This window comes from Sitodiplosis mosellana, unplaced genomic scaffold (genome assembly GCF_009176505.1).
Source record: "Sitodiplosis mosellana isolate CC-2019 unplaced genomic scaffold, AAFC_SMos_1.0 Smas_scaffold_3, whole genome shotgun sequence".
Lineage (NCBI taxonomy): Eukaryota > Metazoa > Arthropoda > Insecta > Diptera > Cecidomyiidae > Sitodiplosis > Sitodiplosis mosellana.
The window spans coordinates 8629792-8657473 of NW_022595246.1; the positions used below are offsets into that span (position 1 = coordinate 8629792).

At 38.2% G+C, this 27682-nt stretch overlaps 1 protein-coding gene and 1 long non-coding RNA gene across 11 annotated transcripts in view; both read left to right on the forward strand.

Moving 5' to 3' along the window:
- The first annotated feature begins 244 nt into the window (after nucleotides 1-244).
- LOC129566224 (uncharacterized) lies at nucleotides 245-9952 on the forward strand. The gene is made up of 2 exons (XR_008687717.1): nucleotides 245-473; nucleotides 542-9952. It is a non-coding gene; the product is annotated as an uncharacterized LOC129566224 (long non-coding RNA).
- A 2789-nt stretch (nucleotides 9953-12741) lies between these two features.
- LOC129566211 (high mobility group protein DSP1) overlaps nucleotides 12742-27682 on the forward strand; it is a 39864-nt gene continuing 24923 nt past the window's right edge. The window contains exons 1-2 of one of the 10 annotated variants that reach the window (XM_055441956.1): nucleotides 12742-15678; nucleotides 18918-19779. In XM_055441956.1, coding sequence (XP_055297931.1) covers nucleotides 19273-19779 — 507 coding nt within the window. In that variant the 5' untranslated portion in view covers nucleotides 12742-15678; nucleotides 18918-19272. Of the gene's footprint in view, nucleotides 15679-15741; nucleotides 15823-18386; nucleotides 18646-18917; nucleotides 19780-27682 lie in introns of those variants that run through there. The other 9 variants (XM_055441951.1, XM_055441957.1, XM_055441961.1 and 6 more) reach the window with 9 other exon arrangements.

Here is a 27682-nt window from a genome sequence, read left to right on the forward strand (position 1 = left end):
ACGCGCTGTGTTTGCTACATTCATTCGTTCATTCGTTCATATGCCCATGCCATACAGAACTACCGAGCCAAATGTACGGAGAGAACAAACGAACGAACGAACGAACGAACGAAAAAAAAACAACACACAAAAACGAATGATGAAAAAACCGTACCCAGAGCTATAGCAATAGCATTTGTACTCAGCGCGCGAAGCTAATGCCGTGTATATTATTTGGTATGTACGAACCATTCCTCACCATGTTGTTCTATATAACTCTGGCATACGTATAATACTTCAGCGCTCTGAGTCTCTCTCTCTCACTGTTGTTGTTGTTGCATGGATGGATGTATTTTTTTTTCTTTTTATTTTGTTAGCATTCTCTCTGTATTCTTTCATGTTCTGTTCGCTGCCTTCATGTTGTATGGGCCCTCTCGGTTTTGCTGCTGCTGCTGCTGCCGCCGCCGTTGCCGCTGCTGTTGCTGCTGCTCACTGTGTGTATATGCATGTGTATTCGTACCATATAAATACATATTTGTTATAATATTATACGCTTTTACAGTGTCGCTCCGTTCGAACATCTCTACTCTCTACTAAAAACCTACTGTGTAGTATAATATGTTTGTCAGACAATACGCACGTACTATTTCAGTCTATGTGTAAAAATTTTCTGGTGTGCATTTGTGTATTTGTGGAAAATAATTGAAGGAAAAATTTATTAACGAAAAGAAAATAATAATCGAATAACGCGAATTGAAGCAAGATATCCATCAGCTAACGATTGACAATTTTCACGGAAAATCCTTCAGCAATTTTTAATTCAGCTAAATAACGAAAAGGTATCCATCACTGATCGACCAGTATACTCAATAACTTTTATCAATGGAGTATTATTATCAGATCCAGGTAAGTGAGCCAACTTTCGATTTTTTCTGTCAATTTTCCGTAAATTGACACACGAAATTTTGTGCATTTTTCCGACACGAAATATTTTCCGAATTCATTAAAATTGCCCGTAAATTTCAAGCGAAAAAAATTCAACAATTTTTTTCTTCGGTTTTTTTTTTTGATCGAATCAACTTCGTACGTCCATTTTTGTTCGTATTCATACCCGCGTCATTACAATTTGTTTACAAAACAAAAATATATGTACATATCTATGTATTGAAAGTCTTGTGCGACGGAAAACACGAAAATTTATGTGAAAATTCAACGAATTTAAAATGAAATAAATTAATCGAATAAATGTCAAAGACCATCGAATGCACAACGTAGAAATAATTTCGGCGATGACAAAAAAAAATCAACAATTGAATAATCGCGCGCGCGGACTATTTCAACGTACGAACCAAACCGTGTAGAAATACAATCGAATTTTTAGTTAAATTTTATGTGAGAAAAAAAAACCAAATGAAATCAAATAAAGCTTTTAATTTCAGCAAGTGTGGATTAAAAATAGAAAAACCAAAAATTGATTTACAAAAAAATAAATAAATAAATGTTCTCCAGAGAAAAAAAAAATAGGTGAATTTGTATTGAAACAAAAATGAGTCAAAACAATGTATTCGTTTTTATTCGCGAGAAAAATCACGTCGAAATTACGAATTGTGGTTTCCTGACATGCAAAATCGTGAACGAAAAAACAATAATTCGTTTTTTTTTTGGAAATTATAAGCAATAAGAGAGCGAGTGAGAGAGAAACAGAACAAGACACCAAAGAAAGTAGAAAAAAATACCGAAATTTTTTTATTTACTCATAAAAGTGTTGTGCTTTTTTTTTTTACTCAGTGCGTGTATGTGTGTATACAATTTTATTGAGCCGATTCTTCGTCATTTTTCACTTGTGGTCGCCATCTCTTTCATTCTCATTTTTTCGTTGTTTGCGGTGCGGTGAATGTTGAAATAAAAAAAAAACAGCAGCAGCAGCAACAACAACAACAGCAGCAGCAGCAGTAAGCATTATCGCGTTTGTTTGCAACAATTCCGTATAAATGCTCGGTTTTATGTGTACGTGCGTTTTATATTGTACAGTCGGGGCCATTCGATTCGATTTCTTCGACTCTGACTCTGGTTCGACCGATGTGTGTATGTGACATGCATGTGTGCGTTGTGTATGTGAGTGAGTGAGTGTGTATGTGCGTGCGTGCATGAATGAGTGATGATGATGGAAAAACAAACAGAAATGGTTTTTACTCTAGTTACTCATTTCCGCGCCGTTACTGTAACAATTATTCCAATTTGTTGTTCTTCAATGCAACCATTTTTTCCCCGATATCTATTCATTGTGGTGGATAGAGACCTTTTTCCCTCCCGACTCGTCGATTTGGATGACAATAAGCGCCAAAACGTTACGATATGTCCACGATAATAACGTCGATTCAAGTGAATGCTGAACGTGCGATCGACGATAAACGATGCGTAATAAACGGCAAAATTCGACGCTGCCAACAACATTTTTGCGGCCATAAACGCTGCTCCATGGGAGAGAGAGAAAAAAAGGGAAAATCGGCTAAATTTTTATTAAGGTTCATATTTTATGACATGGGATGAATATTGTTATGTAGCAATAATAATGAATGAAAAATTGAATGCATTGAAAAATTCGCTCAACAATGTTTGAGTAAATCGGCAACACAGCGGCAAAAATGCGTGTGTGATTTTTCGGCTTCGAATGTATACGTGACCATTTGTTTGTGATCACATTTTCACTCAAATGTCGCGTGTATGTATGCAAACCATTTGGTTCGGCCAGAAAAAAAAAATAATGCCAAACATAATTTCATTTTATGTGCTCAAATTTTCCCTCGCAATTCGATTGATTTGCTGAATTATCGATGAAATGTTGTCGAATATAGAAGCAATTTCACAATAATGATCATTTCATATTCCAATATTGATCATGATAAATTCATCGATTTTAACGCCTTTGCGCGTTGTTGTTGCTGTTGCTGCTACTTATTTTCCACTTACAAAACGGGCAAAAACCATAAGGAATTTATCGTACGATCGCGATATTTTGATTATTCGTCAAAAATGACGCACGATCGAAGAAATTGTTTAGCGCTTTTACTGTGTGCCATATCCATGTCAATATTCCTCTCTCTGTTTCGCGGCCATTTTTTGCCATTGCGTTCCTTTTTCGGTCAAAAGCGTGCTGGTTTACATGTATGTGTCCGGCTTATACACACAACCATCTCTATTCCGACACGAAATCCAGCGAGCACGAGAGATGAGAAGAAATGAAAACGTGTGTATTTGTTTGCATGCGCAGGAGTTGTGCAAATCCATTGAACTGAAAATTTCCCCAATTTTCACTCATGATCTTCACTCACAAAATACATACAAAATCACACTCAAACACACACGCACACGTTCACACATGATTTTCGAATCAATGATTCTAAAAGTGTGAGTGAGTTTTTGGATTTTTGTTTTTATTATATTTTTCGTTGCTGCCGACACACACGCTTTTCATGAACGGTTTGTTATTTAACATCGTTTATATCAACATACCGTGAATTATTTCATTCGACTGAGAGAAAGAGAGAGAGAGAGCGAGAGAGTACGGGAGCGTGCAAGCACATTACACTGTACAAATATAAATCGCTCCACGATCAAGATAAATAAACCGTGCGGTACATAAATAAATGAGCTATTTTGGTGAGGTTTTTTCTATAGAACCTCTTTGCTTATTACGCGCTCAATGAATGAGTGCTGAATGGCGCCAATGAGAATTATTTCAATATATATTGAATATGTTAATTGTAGCACACGACCAATTGAAATGAACTTATTTTGTGTGTGTGTAGTGTTTGCGCGGAAATTGCATCTCTTTCCAAAAGCGATTGAAATTGGACGGACACACACAGTGTGTTTCATTTGATGCACATAAAAAAAATTGAAAAAATTAATTTTTCTCTTTGAATTGTAAACTTTTAACTTCGTGAACTGTGGTTCAAATCAAAGTCATTTGCATTGAACGAATTACGTCTCGCCGAAAACGCAGCGTTCATATTTCGTTATATTTATCTCCAAATTATGTAAAAAATAATGGATTTATTTGTAATTTTTAGCCCATAATATCATTCAAATTTAAAACAAATGATCCAATTAGACCATTTGGATCCAATTACATTGGTTTATTTTTATAAACCAAAACTTTAAATTCGTGTACAAAATGAGCTCAAATCCGTCTTTTAATTATTTCACGTGTCATTTTTGCCATCGGTTCTAAGCACCCATTTCCAATAATCATCTTATATGAAACACATTGCAGCTGTTAGAATCACGTACAAAATGAAATCGCGCCAAAAATTTAAAACAACTCACAATAAGTGAATCGGCTGAAGTTTGAAAACCCTACAAAAGTGGAACTCTTCAAACAACACAGCAATGGCCGTCGGTTGAGCTTTTTTTTAAAAGTTCAAGTCGTTTTTAAAACTTTGAGCGACTCACAACTTCAATAATGCTCACATGATTTCGGCTGATTCTCACAGATGGCGCTAAATGTTTCATGAAAATTCAAAATTAGTTGTTGTAAAAACGGATTTTTTTGTTGGCTTGGCTTTTGCTGCATGAAATTCAATTGAAACGCTTTCAACGACCGTATCGAAAAAAGTGTTCGCTTTAAAACAGAGAAGAAAAGAGAGACAGATAAAGTTTGTGGATAAGTTCATCTTTATTGGTTCAATGTACATTTTTACCATCAATCGCCGGGTTTTTTTTTTCTCTGTCGTACCTTTTTGTGCGAAGTCAGCCATCCAGACTGAAGAGAAGGTAGAAGAAAAATGACAAAGATGGAATATTTATGGGTTTTCTGGAAACGATGCAATTAGCACACAGCTCAATTTTACCTGCTGCCATTTAAAAAAAAAAGGCAATCGATGTGAGGCAAATGCGAAACGAAAAGTATAATGCACATGGGGTAACGAAGGAAAAGAGAGTGCGAGAGAGATTTTTGTGTTCCTTTTCTGAGATTTATTTGAGATATCGTTTTTTTTTTGCTTTGTTTTTGCTTTTCGCTCGAGCGTCATATCCATTTCGTCTCGTTTGACTGTTCACTTTTTTTTCTTGTTTCAACCAAAGCCGTTTTATTCCTGTGCGATGTTCGTCATTTTCCAGACATTTGAAAATCCTAACGAGCGCCGTACGCTTTTTTTTATTGCGTGCGAATGTTTGCTTTTCGGTGGACTGCTGTTTAAGTGCCATGTAATTGTCAAATACAATACAGGAAAATATCATCAATGCCACTCGTCTGGCGACGCATTGGCACAGGAAAGAAAACACACCACGGTACAGAGCAGCAGAACCAAGTCAAATGCCTAACCTATCAACATAAAAATTGTATGCAAGTAAACTGCACTGGATTTTATGAGCGTGCATTTTTCACTGAAAACTATTTGTCAACTGGTTGCCATTACCAACCGTCACCGTCAAATAGAGCAACAAGAGAACTTGCACGCAAGAACGACAATGTTGTCAGTGCAATTTCAAGTAATCATTGCACCAAAATTGTTGACATTCTTGCGCTCATCACGAACTTTCTTAATTGATTTTTATTCGGTCTTGAATTATCTTTTCACATCAAATGAGACAACAACAGCCCCAGCGTGTGTTTGTTCGCTCTGTGTTTTCAATTAAAGCCAAAATAGCATCACATGCATAGCTCCAATAGTGAGCCGAAAACAGATAGACAGAGGGAAAAATGTTTATGCCCAGGCAAAAACAAATGCAAATACTCACTCTCTCACACACACACACACACACAGCAAATACCAAGATATATATTGTTCATAAGCCCTTATTTGGATTGGAAAACAAAATGCAAATGACATTCCGTTTCGATTTTCCGTTTGAAACTCTTTGCATAAGTTATTATGTAATCCATTCTTGGTGCGGTTCAGCGTCATAGGAACACAATAGAGACTGAGCAAGCGAGCGAGCGAGTGAGTGAGTCGCTTCGACTGTATTGTAGCAGCTGTTGTACAATGCTCACAATGCGCACAAATAGATGGGAAACGATTTGACGACGGTAAAACGGTGTGTATTTGTGAGTGAGCACACAATCAAAGATTTGAATGCACATATATATATTGAACGGCGTTGGGCTCTAAAGGCATTAAACATCGAATCGATCACATGTTATTATTTTCATTTTTTTTTTCGTTCGCCTATTTGTGCATTTTATCGGTCTCTTTTTCATTCTATGTCTATGTAAAGAGATATGTTTATGAGCCGCGCGCACAGGTCATACCATACAATGTGCATCTTTCTGCTTTTATGCTTAATAATTATGGCCTGTAGAGAAAGAAGTTACTTACTCAAGGCTAAGAAAATATAATAGCTACAATTTATAGTCGATTTTCACAGCGCGTTTATCGGCCCAGCTGTTTTCGAAAATGACATCCGTCACACACACACACACACGCTCACGAATAAAAAGGGCAACTATTTATCGGACGCAATGAGCATATTTACAAATGTGAGAACACAATTACGAACGTTTGTATATTTGAGCGTTTAATCAAAGAGAGAAAGGCTTTTTTTCGAGAATGCTTCAATTTGGTTTTATTCAAGAAATGTAAACGGGACACAGAACGGTCAGCAAACAAACTGAGGCTAATTAATCATTAATTGATATTAATTTGTGACCGAATATTTGCGGCCAAGTTCGTGCATGCTTGTGCTTTACGTCTGGCTCATAATTCACTCGCAACTTAATTTACTTTGATTCCATGAATTCAAGCCGAGATGCGTGCTCTTGCAAGCAAACAATTCCAAATTAACTGGATAGACAGAACAGAGTCATTGTCGATGACAGCATTGCAACAACAACAAAAAAAACAACGGCTCATGTTTTCTTCCTCTTGGTCTCTAAGCAATTTTCCTCTCCTTTTTTTTCTGGTTTGCCAATGTTAAACATCGAGTCCGAACACCGAGACCAAAACCGACATAGAGAGTGAGAGAGTGAGAGAGAGAGAGAGAGAGAGAGTCTGTGTGCGCATAATGAGAAAAGTTTATGTGGAACAAAAAGTTATTATGATTATTTTATTATAAAATCAAATTTGTTGCTTTTATGAAAAGGTGGCTGGATTGAAAACGGAAATTTTCGCATGCTATGTTCTTTGCCTGTCGTTGTCGTCGTTCCACTGGAAGTTTTCCACACAAAGTGTTCACTTTCGCCAACTTGATTGAGTGAATGAGTGAAAAGTGCCGGATCACACGTTGTCTGTTTTAAATACGTATTTGGCAGTTCTTTGCCGTTACAAATGTTCGCTTTTCTTTCGAGATTTTGTTTCTCTTTTCTTTATCTTTTTCCGTCATTCCGGTTACATGAAGGGTGAGTTAATTTAAAAACCGGCATATATGCTGTTCGCTTCAATTGCCTTCTGCACACATGCACACATCCATACACAAAACACACACACACATGCTCATTCGGCCGAAGTGCCGCTTGCACACAAAGCAGTATAACACTAATTCGAAACGAAAGAAGGAAAGTTTTTTGTTCGTCGTTCGTTCGTTTAGCTCCCTTGCTAACGAACGAATTTCCATTCCATAAAATACATATTGAAACTGAATATATTTCGTTTACTATGTTTATATACAGTGTACACATTTGGTGAACAGGGTATGTACCCTGTGCATATATGTATTTCATTGCTGTTGCTGCTGTTGCTGCTGCTGCTGCCGCTGCTGCCGCCTGCCAGAAGAGACCCGTAATGCCTCGATTGTGTCGTGTGCGCTCTCTCTTACTCTGGCTCTGACTCACACTCCAGTTGGAATATTATGGCGAGGCACATACGAGAAAAAAAAATACAGCAAATACGAGCCGAGCAGAGCAGCAACGGCAAAATGGTTCATTCCTTCTTCTCGGCGAACTCTGTGTGCCGGTTGGTTTAAATCGCTCATTCTATGTGCTATGGCCTGTGCTGTGTTTATGTGATTTTCCAAACTCAATCCCATTTCACTTTAATGCTCTGAACGAAAAATCGACAAACTGTATACACAGGGAATGTGTGCATATAACAACGTTTGCTCGTTCGTTCGCTCGCCTGCTCGCGAAGCAACGATGAGGACAACACCAACAACAACATCAGCGACGACGACGACGACGATGCTTCTATGTATGCAGCAGCAGCCCTATTCCGTATATTTTTCCCTGTGAGTGTGTACATGTTTAACATGAGTTTTTAATGCGAAACGTTATTTTATTCTTTCCCCTCGGCATTTGTGCATGCAGTAAAACTGCTGGCTCGCTCTCTGTTTTATGTGTTTCAAGCGCAGAGAAAGACCAAGTACCAGTTCAATATTGCCGAAAGAGAGAGAGAGAGAGAAGGCTCACCCTTATTTTTTGGCCGACTCAACTCGATTCAATCGTGTACACACGCCATCCTCAGCTAAAATTCAACTACTTTGCTTGTCCCAACTGCTGCTGCTGCTGCTGCTAATGTTGTTGCTGTTTTTGTTGTTGTTATTTCCCATTCTGCATAATATCATACAAAATAGATGGAGTCGAAAATGAATGTTCTCAGCAGCGGCAGAGTACTGCACATTTGCATAAGAAGTAAAGCCGGAGCTTTCAATTTTCGGAAAAAAAATTTCCGAAAAACTTTCTTCAGAAAGAGAAAGCCAACGAATCGGCAACATTTTCGATGCGACGCAAAAAATATTTTAGCAAATCAAGATGAAAATTGGAAATTGAATTCGAATTTCGAACTTTTCGCACCACTCTAACGAACCGAATTCGAGAGTAAAACGAATGAATGTACGCCAAAATGTTTTATGCTTAGCGTAGCGTACGCTCAAATGTGAGATACAATAATTTTAGGTACGGCTGTTTCTCTCTCTGCACATGCAGAATACAATCGGTCTTTCTCCTCATTGCCTCAGTGTATAAATATAGTAAAATTGCTATAGGAAAAGCGAACGAACGGCAGCAAAGACAGACTCGATTGAAATCGACCTCATGCTCATACTACCGTTTATTTCGTTATGGTTCATGCTGATATTCATTTCTCTCTCTCTCTTCCTCTCCCTCTCTCTCGCACTCTCCTTTCGACCGTATATTTTTCGAAAAATACCGGGGAATGAGTAAATGTGGTGTATGTGCTCTCGCGCGGTAGATTGTGTACACATAATTTCCACCCTGAAAAGCAATCTATTTTGCAATCCAAGCAAGTATTGCGCGTTCCATGGAAAATTTTCTATAATGTGTATTATGTTTGCCAGGGATGTGTGCTCACTCTCGTATTCTCTTCGTGTGTCTCTCCCGTTTGCTGGGTTTTTGGTTCGTGTCGGATCAGTGGTAAAGCGTGTGTACGTGCGTGCGCGCGCGCTTCGAGCCTGAGCCGACCGAATTTAATCGCAATTTTAAATGCGTAAACTTTTTCACCAATCGTTCCTTTATCCTAAAAACCCATTACTTTGAAGCCGGCTCGCGTGTGCCATGGCTCTGTGTTTCTCTTCGTTTTCGCTTCGGCCTAAGTAAAAAATCCGGCGTGAAAAAATCAATTACACAAAAGCGACTAATTAATTGCACATCCCTGAAAACGCTAATAATTTCTTGTATGATAGCACACTGGCAAATGCAGAATGGTTTTGTGTCGGTTTTTCCTTTTTGTGCCATTGCTACTGATGCTGTCGATTGTTGTTGCCGTTGTTATTTTCTCTCTCTCTCTCTCTCTCTCTCTCTCTCTCCCTCTCTCTCTCTCTCTGTATGGATGAATTTGAAATCCACGAGAAAATGCACCGAGAGCACTCCTCTTTTGCTCCCCAACATGATCTCATGTGTGTGGCTGATGCTCATGTTTGTGTCGTTCGCATGCAAATGGACGACACATCACTTTTGAAAAATATACACATACTCTCTCTCCTTACTCACTATTTCATTCTCGATGGCAACGTCTGGATAGGGCACAAAACAATAGATATGCACAATTTGTCGAACGAACCAAATAACAACACAACAAAACTGAAAAGAACGAACAAACAAACGAACGAGCGAAAAATCGCCATCAACATCGACAACACAGAACGGCATCGTCGTGTACAAATGAGGATAGCAAGCTAAAGACACGCCATAAAATTTGTAAACTAATTTACTCAATTTCTTTCAAGTGAAACAAGAAAATATTTTTTAGCAATTCAACCGGATTGGCTTTCTTCATCTGAATTTTGACTCTGTGGTACCGCAACCAGCCACTATTGCCGCCATGGAAACCCGACGCTTCTCTCTTGAGCGAAAATTGAGAAATAAATGAAAGGAAATTTAAAATTCATGTTAAAATTTTAATTAATTACCAAGCGCTTGCACAACCATCAAATACAAACACAAATTAAACTCACTTGATTAATGTCGCTGTTTCTCATTTTACCTCGTTCGCGTGAGTGTGTGTTTTTGTGTGTGTTGTGTCGGAAAAAGGGTATTCGCATGAATAATGTGCTCGTCGAATATGTATACATATATCTATTCTATCTGGTTTCTGTCTGCTTCCGACGCCGCCACCGCTGCTGTTGCCGTCGTCGTCGTCATCATCATCATGAATGCCGTGTGTGTGTGTTGAATCATCGAATGAAAATTGAAGCTAATGTCATTTTATAATGGTAAATGCCGGGTCGGTCAGTTTTCGTGTGATGCATGTTTTATGTGATTTTCCAGCCACCAATATCATCCACATTCAGCACACGTCTAATGACCAGCTTCTAACCGATTCTTTTTCACCTCATTCACTCACTCTTTTCTGTGCGTCCGTTTCTCTCTCTCTCTCTCTCTCTCTCTCTCTCTCTCTCGTACCGAAAAATTCATTCCGATTATTCATCGGTAATTTAACAAATTGACTATTTTATCAAGCTCAATATATCGATGTTTGTCATACGAAGCTCTCCGAAACAGCAATAACAACAATAAGAAAGAAAAAAATTTAGTAAAACACACAGCGACTATTTTGTAATTTGAAACTGTGAAAACAATGGTGAATATTTGTTTTTCGCAAGTGAAGGAAATTAAAAGTAAATAAATATGGGTAAAAAGAGTAAACGCAGAACACGGAAAAATACTCTAAAGTCATTAGACAACAAAAAAAGCATGCATATTATGGAATGGCAGCGGAAAAAAAAGCACGAAGCATTTAGCAAAAGAAGCAGAATGAACTGGGTAAAAAAGAAATATGAATTGACAAAGCATTCCAACGAGTCTGAAGTGTGTAAGTGAGTGACGAATAATATTCGGCGGCATATAATAATCACCTGTCAGTGCGTGTTCGCGTTTATGAGCCGCATTCATGTGGTAATATGAGTTTCTCTCGCACATCGTTTAATGCGAAAAAAAAAGAACAAGGGAAAATCGGATTTTAATTTGAGAGAGAATCCCTCCTCATCCAAATATTCATCAATTTATGCGTCTAATTGCTATAGGCAATGCAGCAACGCAATTTCTATGCATAATTAAGTGATTTTTAAAATGAAAAAAAAAACATAATCAGGGGAAAAAGAGAAACAGGCATCCTTTTAGCCCAGAATAAAATTAAAACGTGAGCCAAACATATGGTGCATCATCGCATTTCTGTGCCCGCTCTCGCACCAATACAACCCGAACAATAACAACGACGAAAATTTGATCGATTATTGAATGAGAGATATGAAAGCATCTCTCGCATTCGTCGTCTCAATGTATCCGGGAATGACACATGAATTTTCAATGAACGTGTCAATCAATCAAGCAAAATGCCTTTCAAAAAAAGAAGACGACACTAACATTCTTACTGCTTCATGTGACTGCCTCTCTTTCTCTTGTTCTGTCTCTCTGTGTGTCTTGTCAATGCTTTAAAAATAGATATCGATTTTCTTCGATGCGTTTGAGTCTAACCAGAATCGAAGAAAAATCGAATCCACCTATTTTTGTATTGAAAAGAAATCGGTCGGTCAAAATATTCAATACGAAATATACTTAAGCCAATGACAAAGCAACAACAACAATAACAAAAAATAACAACAACATCATCATCATCATCATTGCCATAGTCGTCGTCGTTTCGAAGAAGAATACACCGAGGAACATGTGCGCAAACAAGCGGAATGCATTGCTCGTGTTTCGCTTGGCAATTTTCATTCGCTTGGATTTGTTGTTGCCATTCATTTATTGCCATCTGTATTTTCGTTTCCCTTTGTCACATTTGCTTGAAACGGCGGCGGCGGTTGCTGCTGCCGTTGCCGCTGCTATTCAAGCCCTGGGAACTTTTGCGAGCCGAGCATGCGATTATCTCGCACAGATAACAACTTAACAATAAATCTCTGCATAGAAATCCAAATGGGCAAAAGTTGGTTTTCTTTTGCCGAAATGCAATTGCGTGAACCGGTGTTGCTGTTGTGTTTCGCTCTGTCATTTCCATTGTTTATACGACAGTCGCCTATAGTCGATTTCAATTTACCAATTCGCATGCACATTTTGTCATATTACATTGACATGGTTTTCAATTTTTTTTTTCCCTTCTACCGAAGGAAAAAAAAAAGCACACAACAAACCAAAACTGACGGCTCTGTGTTTTTTATTAGCTCCGTTCATCGCCGTCACCGTCGTAATTTAACTTGTATGGCTTTTTCATTTCTGATTCATGTCTGCAGATTGAAAATCGAAAACAAACGGCAAACACAAGAATCTGAACGGAACAAAAGCATTTTCCAAACGTGCAGTGCAGCATGTAGAAGAGAAAAAAGTTGTTGTTCATTGCTTGTGTATATTCATACAGCGGACAGATAGGTTAAATGTCTGTAGTTTCATCTCATTCCGCTGCGTTATGAGGGCGCACATTTCTCGCTTTAGTATAGCGTTTCATTTCATTCTCTTCGGAATTTTTTTTTCCTTTCCACATTAAATTGGTGTCAGCATCTTTCGGCAGCGTTTTTATTTTCAGTCGTTGCTTTGTCGTTTTCCATTTGTACGTGTACACACACGAGTGAGTTGGGTGTGTGTGCGTAAGTAAGACCGGTTCAGCAAGTATTGAATAGAGACATCGCTATGTAAAATGGCTAGCAAACCGAACGAAACGGAATGATACTCAATGGAGTTACACCAACACAAGCATACACATTAAAAATGGCCGTTCCGAATACAAGCTCACGAACCAAATTGAGTCATACGCTTGGTTTTGCCGCACGCACACCACAAAGACTCATCATTTACACAAACACACACACACACAAACTGACGCTCGCTCACTCTTGCAACGGCTAATTGAGTCAATATCCCATCGAAAATGCTTTGTGTATGCCTGTCTCGCTCTTGCTTTCGTCCATTTTGAATACAGATTGTCTTCCATGTTGTTTTTTTTCCCATAGATGCTTTGTTCGCAACACACGATCGTTGGATTGGATGGATATTTTTTTGTGTGTTGTTTCGGTAGATTTTCATTCAAGTGGAAATCGAAAATTCTTAATGAAAGAATTTTGGCATTTCCGCTAAATACAACGCGAAAATTCAACGAAACATTCAGTAATATGATTGACTATTGAAAATTCTCAAATTATCTGCTTTTGTCATGAAAATTCTCCGTTCAAATAAATATGTTTGTTGAAAGAAACATCCACAAGGCGCTAAATAAAAATTCAAAAACTAAACGTCTCACGTTTGCGAATGTGTCTGTTTTAGTTGGAGCGCAAAATGTGCTGCTGCTTGTGTTGCCGCGTTGTTGTTTGTTTCGTTTCATTTCATTTTTTCCACCGTGGATTTGCCAGTCACTCGTGATTCATACCATCTCATTTGCACTCTCTACCTCGCTCTTCTCGTTCAAATTCACATTCGGCATCGGTGCTTGCTGAACGTGTATATACACATTTTTTTTTCTCTATCTCTTTCTCTGTGTCGTGTTCTCTGCTACTAAATTTTCTTATGTATGCTCGTTGTCGTATGATCGAATCGCTTTGCTGAGCCACACTCACCAATACCAATATGCATACAACAAGCGTTGCCATATTTCTTTGGGGGAACGCGCGCGTTCTTCACAATCGTTTTGTGTAAAAAACATTCAAAGTTGCCGATGTATTTTGTCGTTTTAGCTGTGGCTGTGACACAGTGTGCGTTTTCCCTCACCAATACCAATGCACTGGGTTCGTGTAGCAACACGAAAGCTAATGCTTGCTTCGTAAATGCGAAGCAACGTTCAGCCGCCATATACAATTCGTAGAATGTGCAGAAGTAGTACAAACTATACACACTTTTATAGCAGTCGGTATATTCAGTAAAGCCGTCGTCGCGTATAATTCACAAATACTTTATGTTAGTGGTTTGGCTAGCTCTTGTGTTTCTGTTGTTTTTTTTTATTCATATTCATTTATATATATATATATTCATTTTGTACTTTTCTCATTAACTCGCCGTTTGTTTCGTTGTTTTTTTTTGGTTATTTCGTCTTCTTATTTCTATTCCCGAAGAAGTGAGGAGGTTATTTGTATTTGTCGTACAAATTTTTTTCCTACTCGAAATTTAATAAATTTTTCGTGTTGGTTGTGAAATACACACTCTCGACGTGCGGATTCACACACCGAACCTCGAAACCATTGGAAATTACGTTGTTGTAATAATAAGCAGCAAAAGTATCTCACACTGTGCTCTCTATATACCATAGCATACACAGAGTTTTCGGTTGTTTTTAACGCGCGCATTTTTACATTGTTATCTCGTCATTAAAGTAATCTCCGCGTGTTTTTTTTTGTGTGTGTTGCACAATGTGATGTATTTTTAATACATTTTATTTTATTTTCCCGCTGCTGTTTCTAAAGTGCATTGATACATCGTACGACAACAACAAAATCGCCTTAGAAAAAGAGAGGTAGTTTTTCGAAAATCGCGTTCTAAAATTTGGTTTGAATTGATCTTATATTGCAATTGGCAATGCGAAAAAAAATAATATAGAAATAAACACCATGGTGTAACTGCAGTTACGCACAAAACATCCGATTTCAGTTTACTATACATACAGTCAAGCAAACACGCAAATAAACACACATTTTTTGTCTCACTTGCTGCATTACGAATAACGGCAAACGAGAGTTTTCATGTCGCAAACGGGAATCCAATAAATGAAAGTGGATAATATTTACGCATTGAATAAATTCGAGAAAGAGTACGACAGAGAGATAGATAGAGAAAAAAGATAGTGTCAATCCATCGCTGAATAAGAATCAACGGCGATTCCAAAATCCATTGTGTATTTCAAAAGTGGCCTATTCGTTACAGTAGCAAACAGCAAATGGAAATAAACAAGTGACTAATTGCAGTGTATTTATTCGAAAGAAATAGTTTCATTCATTATTTCCCAAGCGTCTCGCGTACGATCGCGCGGGATTTTGACTGGTTAACTCAAGTGCTAACCCGTGTGTTGCCATCGAACACAGAAAAACGGTTCCAAAAACATCGGCCCGTCGGTGTCGGTTGTAACAAAATTTATACGTTTTTGGTTATTATTTCGCCCCAAATCGTCGTCATCAGTGAAAACAAAATAGACGAATAAAAATGTTGTTTTAACAGTGGAAATTTTAAGAAAACTCCGAGACAGTTGTTCAATTTACACGGGAAAATTAAAACAGCAAAGAAATTTTGTAGGAGAAAAAAAAGAACCGACTGATTTATAGCCCATGGAAGTGGCGGCATGGAAAAGAGCAAAAATACTTCTTCTTTTTTTCGATGAAATTACAAGAGAAAATGTGCTTATAATTGAATCCGTTATAAAAATTCACATCTGCTTTTTTTTCTACCACGCCTAGTGTTCAAAATACAAGCAATGCATCATACTATTCTTTGTTTGTCTCTCGGTTTTTTCGACGGAGAGCTCGCGGGTTATATATACGGTTGTTGTTTTTTTTTCGTGAATTTATACGCAATATTTCGTTGTCTCTCTACTCTTTCTCAATTTAGTTTAGTGCATAGGGTGTTTCACAGGCAAAAACTAAAAAAATTGTGAATTTTTTTTTGTCATTTTGATTGTGACTCACAATCAATCGTGTTAGTTTTTTTTTCTTCTTCTTCTGCCTTCTGACGAATGAAAAAAAGGGGCAGCAATCACAATGAGAGATAAATTAACAATAGTTTCACACTTATTCGACCATATTGAATCAAAATGTGCTTGAAGTCAAAACGTCGATTTCAAATTCCATTCTCTGGTTCAATTTTCAATGTCATTTTGATTCGCCATAATGGAATCCAAAGAGAACCATTCTTTTTTTTTTTGCTTCGTGAACATTTCAAAAGTTCAAAGAGAGATCAAAATGTGACTTTTTTTCTCGGTACAACGTGCAACCATCGCAAGAGAGAGAGAGAGAGAACGAAAAACGCCGTCAAAAACGTGTTGTGTCAAAGCGATAGCTCTCTACATTGGCTGTGTGTGACTGCAAACAATTAGTGTTTGCGCGCGCGACACACAGATTATATTCCATACACAAATGAAAATACCGGCGTAATTTAAAACAGAATGCAGATTTCCATTTCGATTCATTAAAGCATTCAAGCCCGAATGAGTAAAACAACAACAACAACAATGAAAGAAGAAAAAAAATCATATTTTTGCCCGCCACAGAGCAACGCGAGTGCGAACTCGTTGTTGTTGTTGCCATTGCTAGCTTTCCTTTCATTTCGCTCTGTTCATATTTTTCATCATTGCCAATTCGAACTCGTAATATAAGCAACGCAACAACGCAGTTTAATTTGAAAGTACCAACACATGCGAACGCTGTCTCATTTACAAGAATTGTTGTACACACATTGGATGGCAGGCAGCAGCGAGCACAGTCGAACGACTGTGTTCGTGAGCATAAGCGAACCATTCGGTTCGGTGTCGTTGCTGCTGTTGTTGCTTGTTTTTTTTTTTGCCAAAGTATTGCCCGTTGTATGTACAAATACATGTATGCTGGTGCCGTTCGATTGTTTGGTCTTTTTTCATTCTATTTTGTGTGAAACCGAAAAGGACACATTAAGACGCGTCCCTTTTTTACTCTGTTGTTTTAACCGAAATGAAAATACGAATTGCAGCGGGCGCGTTCGAATGTATTTCGGAATGAAATTGATTAACAACATTGGACAAAAACACATCAAATCGATGACCAAACATGAAAACATTCAATCGACAAAAGACAATGAAAGAAAAACACACGGAGCACACCACAAAGTCAAACGGCATGTTTCGAACATCGATAGAAAAAATTCGATTCAATTCGAATCGTTTGGGTTGTGTTGTTTTTTCCTTCTTTTATTTCATATGGCCAAAAGAGCGTTCTTTCGATCGCCGTTCTTCTTTTTCTGCTGCTGCTGGATCTGAGCATTTGATGCACGCACATAAGCGCGCCACAGTTACATTCGCCTCGTGTGCATACACACACAACGCACACACACACACACACACTTTTCCCCATGTATTGGTGGACATTTTCGAACCGAACAGAAAGAAGAAAAAAACCAACACACAAGCGGGATATACACAGCTTGCATTCTCTGTCCTGTTTCTTCTTCGTTTCGTTCTTCTTGCACGGACTTCGTTGTTTCGTCGACGAAATAGCAGCAGCGGTCGTGCTTCAAGCATTTTCAGCTTGGCAACCATGTTATTTCTCTTCTATTTCATGAAATTTGTCTACCCGCACCGAACCAAAAAGACAACAACAACAACAATAACACCGATTCCAAACTGAAATTTCATCCGAAGACGAAAAAAATGCTCAAGTTTTATTCGATGAGAGAAAAAAAATATGAATCTTATTTCCGGATGATTTGAAGCGAAAACAAATTTTGGCACATTTTTTTCTCGCCTTAAAATCCAAACTGCATTCAGAGGGCCACAGTGGCCGTCTACTCCAATTTCATTGTAATTTGCCGAGCAAAAAAATTGAGCCAACAATATGTATTCATCTCAAAAACGTTAATAATTCGACTTTCACTTTCGTTAAAAACAAAGCAAATCGAATCGACAGACTAACGAAGAATGCGAACAATTTTTTTGCTCTTCGTTCTTTTGCTTTTGCATTGAGAAGCGTCGCTTTAAAAGATTTTAAGGTGAAAATGAACAAATACAAAGGAAAAAAACGAAGAAAAAAAAGAATTCGGACAGTATAAAACCTCAAAGGAAACAAGAATAGTTTGGAATTACACGAAGCATACATGAGAGTATATAGTGGCCACTAGCATGTATTCGCTCTCTTTTCTCTTGTTCGCCTGCCTGCCTGCCTGCCTGCCTGCTTCGTGCCGACGCCGCTGCTGCTGCTCGTCGCTTTTGCTTGCTTATGTACACACAGAGCCACATCGATTCGTATGTAACGTGCCATGCACACACAGGGCAGACATCTTTGTATTGTTCGTCTTTTTCCACACGAACCAAAAAGAGAACGCTGCTGTTGATTCGTTGTTCGGTTTTTCGTTTTAATACTCGGTACTGCCGTTGAGATTACTGTCGCGATTTTTTTTCCTCTCTGTGTGTTTCACAGTGTACTGTGGCCCCTATTCGTTTAGTGTTGTAGCAGCAACGCGCGTACTATAGATCTTTTGTTGTTGAAATATTCAATTGGCAAGAAGAAGTACATTCTTCGTTTTGTGTGCTATTTTTTTTCCTACTCCTCTCCTGCTATATTCTTTTTTCACTTTGCTTTTGCTTGAAAATATCTGTATACAATTTATTGTGCAGTGTTATAGTAAATGAAACGACCATACAAACCAATAGGAAAAGAAACGAAATAAAAAAGAAAACGAAACAAATAGAGAACGAGAGAAAACTACAAGAATCATAACACAGAAAAAAAATAAATAAAGAAGATAATTCAAAGGCAGCAGACAAAGTCAAAAAGAACGATGAACAACAAAAAATCATAAATGACACATATGATTTTTATTGTTCGTACGTTGTTTTTTTCGCACCTCTGCTCGCATCGTTTAATTCATGTATATATTTTTTATCATCACACAGTGTATGCAGTAACTTGCATCAAAATCAAAATTAAAGACAGTGGAGAATACCAAAGTGCAGTTTGTTTGTAGTAAATAAAAAGAACGGTCAATGGCATGACATAAGCCGATTTTTGATTTTAAAAAAAAAGAAGAAAAAAAAAGTTACAGTGAGAACGGAAAGAAGAAGAAAACCAGTGTCTGAATCGAAAAAAAAATTCGAATCCAAAAAAGAAAGGAATACAATACCAAGTAAAAAGAACCAAGGAATATTTTTCAGTGTGTTTTATTGTGAATTCGAAGCTGGACGTAAGATTTCGCATCACTATTGATTTTGGATTAAGCGACAGCACGTACCAACACACAAATTATACAAAATGTCAGAGCACCATCGAGGTGCATGGGGCTCTCGCGAAGAGGCGGTATGGTGGCCGGGCGGTGGCATTGCACAGGATCAACAGACGATGCATCAACAGCAATTGATTAATCAACATCATCAACAGCAACAGCATCAGCAATTGGTTCAGCAACATCAAGTGCAAATCCAACAGCATCAAGTCGTACAACAGACACCGCAAGGCCAACAACACAACGATATTGCGCGCAGTAACAATTCACAAGTTCCCGGCCAACAGATTTTCTCGTACAAAATGGCTAGCAGTTTTCAAAATCCAGCGGGCGGTGCTGGTGGTGTTACAGTGGCCACAACAAATGCCGGTGCCTATGATTATCGCTTGAATATGGCACCAGCCGGTGGAAATGCAGCCGCTCCAGGAACACAATGGTGGTACACAACCGGCCAAAATGTCGAAGCAGTCCACCAACAAAACCAAGCGCATCAACAAACAAATCAACATCCACAGACGAACCAGCATCAGCAAGCGGTATGTATTTACGATGATTTCGAAATGACACGAAACCGAAAATATTCCGAAAAACCCAAGAAAAAAAAATATTAAAATCTCGTTGAATCGCGAAATATCACGTTGTGCCCATTCGTTGTGTCACTTAAAAGACACCACAGATCGATTTATTTGATTAGAATCTCGTTGAATTTTCACATAAATTCGGTTTACTACGCGTTCACCTCCGTTTTTTATACTCTGCGCGCGTGAAAAACAATCCATACATTAGGTCGACATCCGGTTCTGAGTGGAAAACCACCAGCGATACCTCGTAATTTTACCGTCGTATAGTTTCCTTTTTTCCCTTTCTAAATAAACATTCAACTTTCAGGTCGGGCAGGAACATGCAATGTGCGTGTTTCATGTCCATTTCACCGATTAATTAATATTTACCGTTAATTCCTTGACTTTTTATATCTCTGCACGAAAACAATACGCCAAGCCAAACAAAAACATTGGCCCCTAATCGATAACCTTCCATATAAACATTCAGTTTAGAATTTTATGCGCGGGCGCGCACTCTCGCCGAAAACAATTAAAAAATCTGTTCGCAAACACGCACTCGGAACAAAATCAAAGTTCTTGACACCATCATCGAAGAGCGAAAAAAAAACAGATTGGATAAAGAAGACGCTCAAATAAATGAAATTAACCAAAACAAACGAAGCAGAAAAACGATGGATGGATTCACTCATGGAAAGAATAAGAGAGAGAGAGAGTAAAGAAAGGCAACGAAATGAAAAACTCATGTGGCAAATGCCCGAGAGAAATGAACAACACAGAGAAAAAAGCGAACCAAATTCAATTTTATATAATCTATTAATCTACAGAATTCCTTGTTGTCTTCTTGAAGTTATTTTTTTCTCGATTTCGTTTGGTGTGTTTCTCGATAATTTTGCCTTTGTTCAGAGTGTTCGGTTCACATCACACACACACATCTCGCCCAAGCGCTCTTTCTCTTTCTGTCTCTTGCTATGTATATACTACCTAAATGCATGGCTATGAGCGAGTGCAACGCGCGCCTTTTTTTCTTCTTCTTTCGATCGATTCAATGCTCGAAGAAGACTGAAAAAAAAAATATCGAAGAAAACACACAACATTTTCGAATGCTTTTGAACCGTGTGATGTGTTCATATACGAAATATATCCGCGCTTTATTCAACAATGGCCGCGCGCGCGACTTTTTTCTGGGGCTATTTTTTTTTGTTCCTCTGTTGTTTCACATTACACATTTGAACAGAGTCCGCGTACGTACATTCTAAACTTCGACTGTACATTTTATTTTCGATCGAAATTCATCACACACTCACACACATGCACATGTACATGGGCAGAGTGAGTGAGCGAGAGGGAGAGAGAGCGTGTACAGCCAACACCAATAGACACATGCACACGCACAGCATACAGCGTACGCGTGCTGCCACAAAGAAAAAGTAGCATTACATCACTCGCACACTCACGCGAATCCGTACGCATTCACAGCTCGATATGCTGCTGATGTTGTACGTAGTAGCAGCACCAGCAGAGACACAGCCATTGCCTAACTTCTTCTATCTTATTTTTTGTTGAATATGCTTTTTTCGCTACGTCTTTTGCTTCTCTCTTTCGCCTGAATGCTGGTTTTGGCTGATTTCGATACATACATGCATGTGGATCTCCATCAAGCCAAAACAGCTCAGAGGCACACACACACACATTTCAGTCGAAGTGCGTTCGCTTCTCTTGGCTTCGATATATGTGTACATAACGCGTTTTACTACGCACATTTATAAATTCAAACCCAAACTCTCGTTTTGCATGTGTGCGTGGTGCTGGTGTACTCGTACGTTCATTCGTTTGAGTGGTGCTAACGTACAATTCTCAGTGGTGCTTCTCGTTCGTTGGCCTGCTTCGTTAGCTTCTCTTCTCTCTTTCGTACATCCTCTCTAGAGTCCATACTATATACGTATGAGCTGTGAGCATTTTACGTATATATTTTCACACTTGCCGAACCGAGTGTGGCCTGTCAGTGTATGTGTGTGTGAGTGTGCTTCGAACCACCATCAGAGAACCAACCAAATTAAGAATACGTTAATCCGGAATATATCGTACGGAAAAAAACATGTTTTCGTTGTATGTGTTTGTGTGCGAGCGCCAACACATCGTATGCGCAATACAAACGAAGCAATGTATAATGTGTCTACACGGGTACAAGCCAATTTCAAGCGACGCCGTTCAAAGTAACTGAAAACTGGTGAATACAGAAAGAAAAAAAAATCGAAGAAAAAGACATATACATATACGCACACACACCGAGAAAATTCAAACTGAACATCGTAAAATTCATCTGATAACCGTCAAGTTTTCTCATCATAAAAATGCATTCGCAACGGCGACAACGGAATTACGCTGAAAGAAAAATTATGCTTTTGGAAAATCAGATTAAAGGCGATTCACATTCAGCTGATCCTCATCAACACATTTTTATTGATGATTCGTAATTCTTTTTATGCGTTTTGCTCAAGAAACGGTCATGTTTTCATTCACCAAGCCCTGAAGAAACGTTGCCAGAATTTTTAATCATCACAGAAATAAGGTGTGTGTGTACATGAGCAGCACTTTTTCTCTCTTTCGCTTTGTCTTTCTGTTCAATATTTACCTTCCGTTCATAGCAGCCACCAAGTATAAATAATATACTTTATGCAGATTAGCCGCAACAATACGAAAAATATGAGCACACTTAATAATGTCTAATGACTTAAAACTTTTTTTTTTTGAATGACAGGCGATTGCATATGAAAGTCATATCTCAAACTTTTCTGACATACATGATTGAAGTCTGTGAAATAATTGTGAAGAGAATGAACAAAAAAATCGAAGAGCTCCGTGTTCCAACACGTCATTCTGCCCAACCAATTGATTTCTGTCAATAAAACAACGCCATAGAAATAAAAGCGCGTCATTCTTGCATCTTCGAAGCTCTTTCGTTTACTAGTAATACGCAAACGGTAAAAGTCGCATTAAAATTATTCGAAAAGAATGCAATTGAAAATGTGTGCAGTTAACTGCGAAACAAATTTCTGGTACACAGGAACAGGAATGTAGAAATATTCATTAAACATTCGAAAAAAAATAAAAATAAAAAATAAACTGTACACACAGCAGTAGCAGTAGCAGCAGCACCAACAACATTCAATCGAGATGCCTTTCTCTTTGCAAATGCATTGGTGCATACGTGCCAACGGTTCTTTTTTCGTGTGTACACGTACGAAAAAAAAAATTTATTTATTCATTTACAACAAGCACACGACAAGTTCGATGCGCTACTTTGTAGACGCGATGTTTGTTTTTGCGTGTGAACTTCAGAAAATCTTGTTCCTTCTTCATCGTCTTGAAAATCAATATACAATTTACCAAATACATTTCGGTTGTGTTTGTTGTTTTTTTTCGGGATGTTTTAAAAACCATTTGAAATTGACTATTCATTTGGCTGTAATGTATGTGGTTGTGAAGACATAAAATAGCACCCAATCAATATGAATGCGGGCACTCATGGTCATGAAGGGAATTCACATGCATCGAACTCTTCGACTCACTTCTGCACACAGGGAGAGCAAGATAATCGTGCAATACAGCAAGCAGAGAGAGAAAAAAACACAACACCAGAAGCTGCATACAAACACAGTTTTGTGAGCGTACAGCTAAAACATTTTCAGTTTAGTTCACTTTTTACCCGGACGGGCAAGAGAACGCGCGCGGTCACAACGACACTCGAATGATATTTCGCTCAGTCGAGCGAGCGAATTTTATTCTTTTTCTTCCTTTCTCGCTCTTTCTCTCTCTTGTTTTTTGCATCAACCGTGACACTAACACATACACACATATGCTTGGGCAAAATGGTGCAGCGAATTCGCAATCTTGAGAAAAGAGCACGAGCAAAAAGTACTCACACCGAACCAAACTATACAGCGGCATCCATTTTATATGCATGCGGTATCTCGATGGCTCTTTCCAGCGAGCCGACCAGATCGCGAGAGAGAAATTGCACGAAAAATTTCGCATTTAACATTCATCGCATTTTTGCTGGAATTGCTGTCGTTTTTCTGCTGATGCAATGACACCAGTACCAACAACTATTGCTCCGCACAGACTCTTTGATTGATTGCACGCCTCTTTGGCATACATCAATTTAATTTTTTTTTATTCTTGTTGTTGCTAGTTTTTCATTCTTCTCGAAAAGAATTAATCATTCAAAGAAATCAACAAGTGACAGGAACAAGAATACAAAATTCAAACGCAACAACCGAAACCACAATCAAAAGACATTCGGCTTGGTCGTCGTTGTCGAAATAAAATTCGAATGCGAGACAAACTATAATAAAACAAAGAGCCAAAAACGCACTGAATGGAACAGTTGAACGACGAATAAATTCAATAGCACCGCAATAAGCAGATGCTCTCTTTCTCTCTCTGTCTCTCTAGGTCTCGGCATACGCGTATGTTTCTGAGCAAAGAGTTGGGCCAGTCGCCCGGAGAAAATAAAATAAATAGAGTCAACCAAACTGAATATGATAATTAATAAATATTTATTTTAACAGTTCATTAATATTTATTCTACTATTTTTACTCAAACGTTCAATTGTTTTGTTCGTTCTTGTTGTCATCGTCGTCATTGTTGCCCGCAGTATTTTGCTTATAGTCAGCTTAGTGAGCCCATTTCAGGCATGTGTTTCCGTTCTTTGCACCGCCTTTTGGCATTTCTATCGAAACGACTTTCAAGCTGGCGTAAGTGACATCGGAATAACCGATAACGGGGCGAAAATTGAACAGAAAAAAAAATTGTGCAAAGGAACTAGAATATTATGTGCAAAACAACGACCGTATTTATTTTCTGCTATCTAAACACACATGTTTTAGACCAAAGTTCAATTCGTCCAATGTATGACGTAACGAATCCATCAAATAAATCATGCAAACGAACCACCCAAATTGCATGAAATTCAGGTGGTACCAATTTTAGAACGCTCATTCCCCAACTGCTTGCTACCACACTTATCGATTGAAATGAAAGCAAAAAAAAAACTCACACCACACCACACAAGGAATTTTCCATTCTATTTCTTGTGCCGCTTTTGCGTGAGCTATGGCTGCCGTTTTTTCTCTGTTTGTTTCAAGTAATCCAATTCTGAATAAATGACGAAACCGCGGATAAACCCGATTACCTTGGTAATTTTTCAACAACTGCATCAAAAACCACAAAAACCTCAACAACAATGACTCACTTCATTTTTTTCTTCTCTCTCCCTCTCGCTCTCTCGCTGTTGTTTGCTATTTGAATCGCATTTCTTCGAATCGACTACTTTCAAATATAATCGCAGCACATTATATAATGGACGAGAGAGAGAGAGTGATTCGTTTGAAACACGGGCAACCTCGTGCCACTGCCACCATCGTCGTCGTCGTCGACGCCTTCGGATGCGAAAGTATATTATATCTCTCTATTACAATCAAACACCTTTTTCAATAACATTCGCAAAGAAAAATCATTGCCCCATATTGTGATTGTGCTATTGATCGGCGCTGAGTTGAATGGAATGGAACAAGTTCATAATAGAATAATGCCTATGTTCAATGCTTTTCCAATTGTAAATGCATTGACTTTCCTATTTTTATCGCAAAACATATACACAAAAAACCAGGCAACACACAACACACAATATTACTGTGACTTCGAACAAACCATATGTGAATCAAAAATATTGTTTTATTTATATACGGCTTGCGTTTTATGTGCGCTGTTTCTGCAGCTGATTTGTTGTATCGTCGTCGTCGTTGTTGTTGTTGTCTTTTTCCCCTTCTCTCTCTCTCTCACACTCATTCCCCGTTACGTTTGAGATGCAAAATTGTGCTCTCGATACATCAACAGAAATGCCGAAGAAGATAACGAGCAACGCACGTCTAAGAATTTCCATATGTGTTCGCATGAAACATGTGTCACGGAGATGAATGAAAAGAGAGAGAGAGAGAGAGAGAGAGATAGAGAAAAAAAAGAACGGTCGCATTGATATTGGTATCGGCTGATTTGTCAGAATAAAGGGAAAAAAATATATGAACACAATATAAATAGCAGTTTATAAAATGTATGAATACGTTTTACATTTTCATCACATGTGCATTTTTATGTTTAACGCCTCTTTCATTCTTTGGCACATCTATCGCAATAGATAGGCAAACACGCACACCTAACCCATTCTCTCCGTTCCTTTCCAAACAACCCGATATCGAAATGACAAATCGCTTTTCAACTCCACATGCAATGCCGCACATAATCTCTCTCTCTCTCTCTCTCTCTCCTCGCATTCTCTACACTATAAAATAGTGTCGACAAATTCAATATATATATTCAAGTGTTCTGTATTCAGTGTGTACAAAACAGCGATGCGTCTATGATACGATTTCCATTTCCATTGCAGACACATACAAACACCGATAGAATCGTATGAAAATTGGAAGTGCGACAGTGATTTTGTTATTACTATTTTATTATTATCGTCATCGTTTCCCATAAAGTATTTACGGTACGCCTTACTATAACACTGTACTGTCACTCTGCTTCTCTATTTACTTAATGTGTCTCGTACAATTTTCAATGTGAATGAAAATGCCATCAAACAATTTTCGACGGTATGACGAACCGAACCGGCAAAACACACAATTCGATTTTCTGTATATACAATAGTAATACGAAAATGAGAGAGACGGGCACACACTCACACAGAGTGAGCATTGCATATTGCGGTGGTATCTAGAGTAGATTGGCATTTGACATTGAAAATTTTCGAACATCGAATTCATATCGCTCACACAAATAATTGTGTATGAGAGAGAGAGAGTGAAACCCGGTAAAGCCATATATATACTACACACCGCATATACCGTCGTTCAAATCCATCGGCATATCGCAAATTATTAATGAGACGCAAAGTGATGGCAACAATAATAAAAGCACAACCAGAGCAGTAGCAGCTATAATAGCGGTTGCCAAAGTGTTTGCACTGCAAAGGCAGTAATATTTCAATATGAAATACCAATCCAATTCCATTTGGCATTGTTTACATGAATGAATGTAATCAATTATAAATCCCCCTCGGCCTCAATGGGCTATAGATCGTCAATTGAAAATTATTGATATGTATTGTAGAAAAAACCTTGAACGTACACTTGGAATATTCGTGTTTGTGAGTGTATGTGGAAATGAATGCTATGGCAAATGGGCTATGGCCCTGTCTATCAAATTGCGTTGATTTCCGAAGCGTTATTTAATAATCGAATCGGCTGATCAGCTGTTTTCAAAGTGTGAATCAATTTCAATCGACAACACATTCTCTCTCTCTCTCTCTCTCTCTCTCTCTCTCTCTCTCTCTCTCTCTCTACATATGAATGTTTACAATGCTTTGAAAGCATATCATTTTAATGGCGTTGCCGGTCGTTGAATCCGACAGATAAAAAAAATTATTACGATAATTGTCGATTTGATACTATGGCATTGTCGACGCCGCCGCCGATGACGACGACACCGCCAACAATAACATATATTTCGTGCGTTGAATGTGTGTCAACTGAGAAAAACTTTGGATTTGTTTATGTTTATCACTCTGTCTCGTTTCCATGCTTTTTTCGGTGTATGGAATTGTATTAGAAATGGGCTCGTGCAAAGCAAACGAATCGTCCCATTAAATCGTTTACAGAAAAATGATGTGAGAATATACACGAAAGGCTCGTCCGTGTACTTCATAATTGGTAATAAAAAAAAAACGGCATATAAAAAAACACGGTGGCAGTGCACATATGACAAGCGCGACAAACAGCCAATGTTATTAAAATTAATTCATTATTGCCTGAA